The sequence below is a fragment of the Corvus brachyrhynchos genome, unplaced genomic scaffold, assembly GCF_000691975.1.
Source record: "Corvus brachyrhynchos isolate BGI_N302 unplaced genomic scaffold, ASM69197v1 scaffold85, whole genome shotgun sequence".
Classification (NCBI taxonomy): Eukaryota; Metazoa; Chordata; class Aves; order Passeriformes; family Corvidae; genus Corvus; species Corvus brachyrhynchos.
Window position 1 is genome coordinate 918,738 of NW_008238634.1, and position 9,403 is coordinate 928,140.

General features: G+C 56.8%; 1 protein-coding gene across 1 annotated transcript in view; it reads right to left on the reverse strand.

Moving 5' to 3' along the window:
- Positions 1-9,403, reverse strand: part of DYSF (dysferlin) — a 74,526-nt gene that overhangs the window by 59,177 nt on the left and 5,946 nt on the right. Inside the window, exons 5-20 of the mRNA XM_017737380.1 lie at positions 9,019-9,124; positions 8,256-8,370; positions 7,980-8,173; positions 6,857-6,985; positions 6,578-6,640; positions 6,411-6,461; positions 6,303-6,333; positions 5,425-5,540; positions 4,440-4,566; positions 4,072-4,175; positions 2,993-3,061; positions 2,872-2,915; positions 2,699-2,781; positions 1,189-1,230; positions 368-483; positions 3-64 (exon numbers count right to left, since the gene is read on the reverse strand). Coding sequence (XP_017592869.1) covers positions 3-64; positions 368-483; positions 1,189-1,230; positions 2,699-2,781; positions 2,872-2,915; positions 2,993-3,061; positions 4,072-4,175; positions 4,440-4,566; positions 5,425-5,540; positions 6,303-6,333; positions 6,411-6,461; positions 6,578-6,640; positions 6,857-6,985; positions 7,980-8,173; positions 8,256-8,370; positions 9,019-9,124 — 1,452 coding nt within the window. The remainder of the gene's footprint in view (positions 1-2; positions 65-367; positions 484-1,188; positions 1,231-2,698; positions 2,782-2,871; positions 2,916-2,992; positions 3,062-4,071; positions 4,176-4,439; positions 4,567-5,424; positions 5,541-6,302; positions 6,334-6,410; positions 6,462-6,577; positions 6,641-6,856; positions 6,986-7,979; positions 8,174-8,255; positions 8,371-9,018; positions 9,125-9,403) is intronic.

Here is a 9,403-nt window from a genome sequence, read left to right on the forward strand (position 1 = left end):
TGTGCTCCACCAGTTTGGTCTCCAGCTCCACCAGGATCCGGCCCCGATATGCAACCCCCTCGCCCTTAGGATAGACCGAAACAGGTGTCAGGATCCCAAAATTCCCTTCCCGAGGCCGAGCTCTGCCTTCACTTCCAAGGAGCTTCGTTGCGGAGCAGCAAGATCAGGCAAAGAATTCCAGCCGGCGCTTCCCAGGTGGAATTTTGGGAGCAGAGCGGGATCGGGAGGCGTTAGCAGCAATAGCCTGGAGCGGGAAACAGCGCAGGCTCCTATGACAAAGCCAGGTTGGGTTAAGAGCATCTTTTTTTGGGGGAAAAGAGAAGCCGGAGGATTATTTTGGGATGCGCCAGGAAGCAGCCGAGGTCACCTTTCCCAAATTGAGCGTCTCGTAGGGATCGGGAAATCCGGTGAATTCCCGGGGGCTGCCATAGAGGTTGATGTAGCAGGGCCCGAAGGTCGGCAGGAATCCCAGCCCGTCATCCACTGGGAATGGCAGGGAAAAGAGGGATTAGGGATTTTTGGAGGATCCTTGGCAAGGTGTCCTGCTTGGTGTAGGATCACAGGCGGATGGAGGCCACCAAAATCCTGGGATTTCCACCCATTTTGAGTCTACGACGTCACCTTGGAATAGGAGAAAGATAAGGAGGGCGTGGCACTGTATCCCGGGAATTCCCAATCCCAGGAAAAGTCCCCATGGAAAAGGGAAAGGACAGAGAGTGATTGGACAAGAGGAAGAGTGACAGGAGAGAGGGAGGAGCCTCAGGATGTGCCAAGGGACATTTAGGTTGGATTTTTGGGAAAATTCCTTCCTGGAAGTTGGATTTTTGGGAATATTCCTTCCTGGAAAGGGCTGTCCCCATCCCAGGAGGGATGGAACATCCCTGTGGATGTGGCACTTGGAGACACGGATCAGGGGTGCTCTTGGCAGCCAGTGGATCACAGGGATTTTCCAACCCTGTGATTCCATTAAAACCTCTCGTTTTTATGGAATTTTGAGCAGGAATCCTGCCCTGAGCTCCATGTCCACACCCCAGACATGGCAACATCCCGGGAATCCCCAAAGAGCCAAACCAGAGCCATTCCCTTTTCCCAACTCATCCCAGCCAATCCTCCCCCAGTCCAGAGAGCGGAACCAGTAAAACCAGTCCTAGGAGGCGCTGGAAAACTGGGATGGTACTGGGAACGTACGGTCCGAGGGTTTCAGAGGCTTCACAGGAGCAGGAAATTCATCTGAGGCACAAAGAGAGGGAGAGAGGTTGGGAAAGGTTGGAAGAGGAGCATGGAAAAGGGACGGATATGGGAACGAAGGTGGAGATTCCCATGGAGGGACAGAGAGAGAAAAGGAGAGGTTGGAAGAGGTTCGTGGAATCATGGAATCACGGAATCATGGAATCACAGAATCACGGAATCATGGAATGGTTTGGGTGGGGAAGGGACCTTAAAGCCCATCCAGGTGCATCCAGGGACACCTCCCACTATCCCAGGTTGTTCCAAGCCTCATCCAGCCTGGCCTTGGAAAATTCCAGAGGCTGTAGGATTGGGATGGAGCAGGATTGGGATGGAGCAGGATTGGAGCCTCCCTGAGTTGCATTCCCTGGAATTTCCTTGGGATCCAGCAGATCCCAGTGGTTGAATGGGAGATGCCAATCCTGCATCCCCCCATTCCCATCCTCCCTCCCGGCCTCTCTCTCTCTCTCTCTCTCTCTCTCTCCAGCCCATCCCAGGATCTGGATTGGGATTGGGAAGAGGGGACTGGACAATGCCGGTGGGTGGGACACGGGTGGAGCCCCTGGATCGTGTCCCAGTTCATGGAATCCATGGAATGGCTTGGAAGGACCTTCAAGCTCATCTCATTCCATGGGCAGGGACACCTCCCACTATCCCAGGGTGCTCCACATTTTTTCCAACGTGGCCATCCCGTGTCCCTACGGTTCGTTGCGGGAGGGGGGGATCACAAAGCCACACGTGGAATTCCCGGTGGGATCGCGGATTCCATGGAAGTGCTGGCAGCAGGAGAAGCTCGTGCAGGCAGAAGCTCCCGGCCCTCAGCAGCTCCAAAGCCGTGTCCCAAATTCCCACCCGGCACTGGTGACGGTGACACCCGGCTGAGCCCTGCCACCACCTGGGGGTCCTTCCCCTTTGAAAAATCCCAGGATTTGGATGGGAATTCCCACCCTGTGACAGCCCCTAAATGTCACCTCAGCCACACCACAGGGGGGACGTGGCCTCGGCCAGCAGCTGTGCCACCACCGCCACGTGTCACCAACCTCCAGCACCCACGGACCTGCAACCTCCATCTCCCATTCCCCAGAATCCACCAAATCCCAAATCCCAAGTGCAGAGGGGTTGGATCCATCCGGAAATGGGGCACAGCTTGGAGCAACCCCCAGGACCCCACTGTGTGTCCCCAGGCAGGGACGGTGACAGTGACGGTGACATCCCCAAGGCCACCACCCGCCTCCAGCCACGCCATGGACCTGCAACCTCCACCCCGCATTCCCAAGAATCCATCAAATCCCAAATGCAGAGGGGTTGGATCCATCCGGAAACGGGGCACAGCTCGGCGCGACCCCCAGGACCCCAGGGACGGTGACAGCTGTGACAGTGACATCCCCAAGGCCACCACCAACCTCCAGCCATGCCATGCAGCTCCTCCAAGGCCATGCATCCCAAATCCCGGCCTCCTTCCCGCCCTTACCCTCCAGCTCCCCGCCGGGAGCCGAGATCTTGGACATTCCAAGGAAAGCGGTGCCGATGACATCGTTGTGCGTCAGGCGGTCCCTGTGAGGTGACATCGTCACTTTGGGGACCTCAGGGTGTCCCCGTGCCCATCCCGCCACTCCGGGCACTGGGAATGCCCTTCCCGCTCACCAGTCGGTCACACGGATCCTCATCCGCTCGCACATGGATGGGAACTGGGAAAAGGGATGTGGGAAGAGGGTGAGTGGTGCTGGGGACAGTGGGAGGGGACCTTGGGGACACCGGTGCTCACCATGGCCGGCAGCGTCAGGCACTGGTTCCACTGGGGGTTGGCGTTTTTCTCCAGGATCCGGGAGTAGAGCTGGAAGGGAGGGGTGGGAAGAGGGAAAATTCCCCCAAAATCCAGCCTCAGATTCCCTAAAATCCAGCCTCAGGTTCCCTAAAATCCGGCCTCAGGTTCCCTAAAATCCAGCTTCAGGTTCCCTAAAATCCAGCTTCAGATTCCCCAAAATACGGCCTCAGATTCCCTAAAATCCAGCCTCAGATTCCCCCAAAATCCAGCTTCAGATTCCCTAAAATCTGGCTTCAGATTCCCCAAAATCCAGCCTCAGATTCCCCAAAATCCGTCCTCCATTCCATGGGGTTCCTAAACCCCCTGGTGCAGGAGGCTGAGGATGTCACAGATTTCCCAGGGATCTTCCCACCTTGGGACCAGCAGGATCCCATTTTCCCCATTCCAAGACCAAATTCCCCCATTCCAAGACCAAATTCCCCCATTCCAGGACCAAATTCCCTCATTCCAGGACCAGATTTTTCCATGCCAGGACTAAATTCCCCCATGCCAAGAGCAAATTCCTCCATTCCAAGATCAGATTCCCCCATTCCAGAACCAAATTCCCACATGCCAGGACCAGGCCTGGGGATCTGGAGGGAATATCCCATTGCCATCCCAACCCCAAGGTCATCCCGGCGCCATCCCAATCCCAGGGATCCAAAGGAAATGTCCCAATCCCAAATTCCTGGGGACTGTCCCGCTACCATTCCAGCTCCACCAACATCCCGCTGCCATCCCAATCCCAAAGACTTGGGCGGGAATGTCCCACTGCCATCCCAATCCCAGCGATCCTAAGGGAATGTCCCACTGCCGTTCCAGCTCTGAGAACATCCCAGGGCCATCCCAATCCCAGGGATCCAAAGGGAATATCCCATTGAAATCCCAATCCCAAAGACCTGGGAGGGAAACCCCAGGAACTCGGAGGGAATGTCCCACTGCCATTCCCATCCCAGTCCAGGGAACACCCCGCTGCCATCCCAATCCCGGGTTCCTCCCACTGCCATTCCCAGGGATCCTGGAGCATCCCATTCCCTGACCGTTTTCCCGGCAAAGCTGACTTCCACGAAGGGATCCACCAGGTTCTTCTTGTTGCTCTCGAAGCCGAAGATCTGCCGGACATTGTCCATGACGGCGTCATCCACTGGGGAAAGAGGGAGACACCAAAATTCATGGAATTCCGCAGCATCCCGATGGTCCTGGTGGGATGAGCATTCCCACAGAGGCGCTCTCCAGGCGGGAAAAGCAGGATAAAACCAGTTTGAAGCAGTAAGAAACTCCTCCCACATGAAACCGCCTGATTAAGACATGGATTATCCTTCGATGAAGATCCGGATCATTCCCTTCTCCGGGCCCTAATTCCCGCCCGGAATGTTGCGATTCCAAGGGATCCAAAGGGAAAACCTACTCTGGGGCAAATCCTCGGCTTTGAAGATCTTGAGGCAGAACTGGGCCCCCCTGAGGGTGACCCCGGTGGGGCGCAGCAGATTGGCCTCGATGTCCTCCTTGTCCTCGGCCGCCTCCTTCTTCTCCAGCTGCAGGAAAAGGGAACAGCGGGAAAAGTCAGCCTGGATTCCGGAGTGAGCGGGAAAATCGCAAAACAGAGAGATCGGGTGGATCTCTCATCCATGGGAGTTGTCCAAGGTGAGGTTGGATGGGGTTTGGAGCGATCTGGGATGCTGGGAGGTGTCCCTGGACATGGATCTGGGAATCATGGATGGGGTGGGATTTAAGGTCGCTTCCAATCCAAACCATTCCAGGATTCTGAAGCCCCTCTGCTCTGGATCAGGCTGGGAGAGCTGGGAATGTTGCCCTGGAGAAGGGAAGGAGCCAGGGAGAGCTGCGAGCCCCTTGCAGGGCCTAAAGGGGCTCCAGGAGAGCTGCAGAGGGACTGGGGCCAAGGGCTGGAGGGCCAGGAGGCAGGGAATGGCTTCCCAGTGGGAAAGGGGAGCTTGGGCTGGGATGTTGGGAAGGAATTGCTGGCTGGGAGGGTGGGGAGGGGCTGGGCTGGAATTGCCAGAGCAGCTGGGGCTGCCCCTGGATCCCTGGGAATGTCTAAGGCCAGCTTGGATCCATCTGGGATAGTGGGAGGTGTCCCCGGGTGGGAATGGATGAGCTTTAAATCCCTCCCAAACCATTCCATGATTCCATGAGAAAATGCAGCGCTTTTCCCCCAAAATGGAGGAGGATCCAGGCTGTGGCTTCTCTGGGAATGCCCATGGGGTTTGGTGACCCTTGGCCGGAATATCCCATGGCCAGAATATCCCAGAGCTGGAATATCCCAAATCCAGAATATCCCCTGGCTGCAATATCCCAGAGCCGGAATATCCCAGCTCCGGAATATCCAGAGCTGGACTATCCCAGATCCAGAATATCCCATTGGGAATACTCACAGGAGCTTCATCTCCAGGCCCCAGCACGCAGGCGCTGACCTTCAGGTATCCCTTGGCTCCGGCGGAAAAATCCTCCGGATCCGACAGGAGCAGCCACTTCCTGAGGAAAGCATGTTCTACGGGAAAACATGGACATCCGGGAATTAGTCCTTGGATGGCCAGGGATGCTCCTGGGTGGAATTTTGAATGGATATCATGGAATGGGATACGGGAATGTTTCAGCTCTTTTCCCAGGAAGGGATCTGAGAAGAGGGAGGTGTCTTTGGGATGGAATTCCCACAGAAGCTGTGGATGTGACATCCCTGGAAGTGTCCAAGGAGAGGTTGGATGGGGCTTGGAGAAACCTGGGATAGTGGGAAGTGTCCCTGGACATGGATGGGGTGGGAATGGGATGGGATTTAAGGTCTCCAAACCCAAACCATTTCAGGATTCTGGAGGCAGCCTGGGAGAGCTGGGAATGTTCCCCTGGAGGAGGGAGAACTCCAGGGAATCCTCAGAGTCCCTAAAGGGGCTCCAGGAGAGCTGCAGAGGGATTTGGGAGAAGGGATTTGGGCCAGGAGGCAGGGAATGGCTTCCCAGTGGGAAAGGGGAGCTTGGGCTGGGATGTTGGGAAGGAATTTTTTGGGATGGAATTCCCAGAGCAGCTGGGGCTTCCCCTGGATCCCTGGGAGCATCCAAGGCCAGGCTGGGATGGACTTGGATCCACCTGGGATCATGGAATTTGTCCCTGGATGGATCCGGATGATCCTTAAGGTCCCTTCCCACCCCAACCATTCCAGGATTCCATGCTCATGGATCCGGTGTTCCTCTATGGAAGAGCTCGGATGTGTGGGTGCAATTCCCAAAAAAAAAAAATCAAGGAGTTTCCCAAGGCTCACTCGGCTCGGAGTAAACGGTCTCCACATCCATCTGTGGGATAAAAGGAAAAGGAGATTCCAGAGCTCATCCAGAGCAGGAAACGCCAGGAAAAGTGGACAAGATCTTACCCGGAATTCCCCGATCACCGAATCCGTGCGGAACGACCGAGAATCCACAACCTGGAAATGAGGAAAAATGGGACATCCAATGCAAATCCTGCCGGAATGGAGGATCCTGCGGAACAAGGGGGTGTTTCCCTGGAAAGGGGAGAATTCCAGGAATTCCCGGCACTCACCGTGAGGAAAACAGGAGCGTCGAACAGCTCCGATGGGGACTCGAAGACGTTGAAGAAAAAGGTCTGTGGGAAACAGGGATAAGGATGAGGAACATTCCCGATTTTCCCCCTGGAGCACATTTCCACTTCCCATGGGATGGAGCTTCCAGCCTCCAGGTAGCTCTGGGATTTTGGGAAGAGCCCTGGATGAGGGGCAGGGAATGCTGGGCTCGCTCCTTGGTGTCACATCCCAAATCCCGGCCTCTCCCGGGAATTGTTGGAGTGGGAATTCCCGCTGACCTCGTCGAAGATGGGGCTGTTCCCTTTCCGGATCCGCGTCCTCCGGGTTTGTCCGGACACCGTCACCTTCACCACCGGCCGGATGTTGATCCCGGGAAGCTGCCGGGCCTCGATGACCCTGACCCGGATCTGGGATGGAGAAAAGGGAATCACCAGGATGGGAATCACCGGGATCATCTCATAGGATGGAGGACAGGGAATCACCCAGATCTGGGATGGGATGGAGGTCAGGGAATCACCGGGATCATCCCATGGGGTGGAGAACAGGGAATCACCTGGATCTGGGATGGGATGAAGGACCGGGAATCATTGGGATCATCCCATGGGATGGAGGACAAGCAATCTACAGGATCTGGGATGGGAGGGAGGACTGGGAATCACCAGGATTTGGGATTGAGGACAGGGAATCATCAGGATCATCCCATGGGATGGAGGACAGGGAATCACCAGGATCTGGGATGGGATGGAGGACAGGGAATCACCAGGATCTGGGATTGAGGACAGGGAATCATCGGGATCATCCCATGGGATGGAGGACAAGGAATCACCAGGATGGGAATCACCGGGATCATCCCACAGGATGGAGAACAGGGAATCATTGGGATCATCCCATGGGATGGAGGACAAGGAATCACCAGGATCTGGGATGGGATGGAAGACAGGGAATCACCAGGATTTGGGATTGAGGACAGGGAATCATCGGGATCATCCCATGGGGTGGAGGACAAGGAATCAACAGGATCTGGGATGGGATGGAGGACAGGGAATCACTGGGAATCACCCCATGGGATGGAGGACAAGGAATCACCGGGATGGGAATCACCGGGATCATCCCATGAGGTGGAGAACAGGGCATCACTGGACTGTGGGATTGAGGACAGGGAATCATCAGGATCATCCCATGGGGTGGAGGACAAGGAATCACCCGGGTCTGGGATGGGATGGAGGACAAGGAATCACCGGGATGGGAATCACTGGGATCATCCCACAGGCTGGAGAACAGGGAATCATTGGGATCATCCCATGGGGTGGAGAACAGGGAATCACCGGGATCTGGGATGGGATGGAGGACTGGGAATCACCGGGACAACCTGCGGGATTTTACAGGAACAGATCATCCCACCTGGAAATCCTGGGGTTTGTTGGATAAAGGTTTTTTGGGAGAGCTCCTCCTCCTCCTCTTCATCCCCTGGATGAGATTCCCGGATGGCTTCCTTGGGAACGAGGGCGGCTCCGATCCCGGCGCTCCCGAGGACGCTGAAGGCTCCGTGTCCCCCGTGGCCTCCGGATCCTCAGGATCCTCCTCTCCGGCCGTCTCTGCCCGGCAGGAGAAGGGAAAAGTGGGATTTGGGAATGGCTTTGGATGCCAAAAACCAGGATGGGGAGGGGTGGTGGTTACCGGTGACCGTGTCCAGCTCGGCCACAGCCGGGGCCAGATCCGGAGGGGCCGGAGGCGGGAAAAGCGGGATAGAGCCCGGAGGGGGGATGTAGGACACCTGCAGGAACAGGGAAGCCTGGAAAACAGGGAATGAGCGTTAGAGAGCCGGGATGGGTAACTGGGATAAACTGGGAGGGACAGGCTCAGACTGGTCCCAAACTGGGAGCTGAAAGTGGCAGGGATGTGGCTCAAACTGGTTTGAAACTGGGAGGGACAGGACTCAGCCTGGTCCCAAACTGGGGGGACACGGCTCAAACTGGGAGCTGCCACTGGAAGGGCCATGGCTCACACTGGTCCCAAACTGGGGGGCCCAACTGGTCCCAAACTGGGAGCCCAAACTGGCCATTCCATGGCTTGTACTGGTCCCAAACTGGGAGTCCAAACTGGTCCCAAACTGGGAGCCCAAACTGGTCGCAAACTGGGAGTCCCACTGGCTACGGGGACGCCAAACTGGCCCCAAACTGGGAGTCCCCCTGGCTATGCCATGGCTTGTACTGGTCGCAAACTGGGAGCCACAACTGGTCCCAAACTGGGAGCCCAAACTGGCCATTCCATGGCTTGTACTGGTCCCAAACTGGGAGTCCAAACTGGTCCCAACTGGTGCCAGCGCTCACCCCGGTGCTCTCCTTGCGCGAGCAAACTGGGAGTCCCACTGGCTATGCCATGGCTTGTACTGGTCCCAAACTGGGAGCCCAAACTGGTCCAAACTGGTGCCAGCGCTCACCCCGGTGCTCTCCTTGCGCGAGTCCAGCAGGGGGAGGTTGAACGAGGCCGCCAGGCTGGGAGTGCCCAGAACATCCCGGAGCGGCACCCGGGATTCTCCCAAAAACCTGCGGGAAACAGCGACAGGGCTCAGGGCAGATCCAGGGGCATCCCAACCATTCCAGAGGCAGGGATGGGAGTCGGGAGAGGGGCACGGAGATGGAGGCAGCCTGGGAGAGCTGGGAATGTTCCCCTGGAGGAGGGAGAACTCCAGGGAATCCTCAGAGTCCCTAAAGGGGCTCCCGGGGAGCTGCAGAGGGATTTGGGAGAAGGGATTTGGGCCAGGAGGCAGGGAATGGCTTCCCAGTGGGAAAGGGGAGCTTGGGCTGGGATGTTGGGAAGGAATT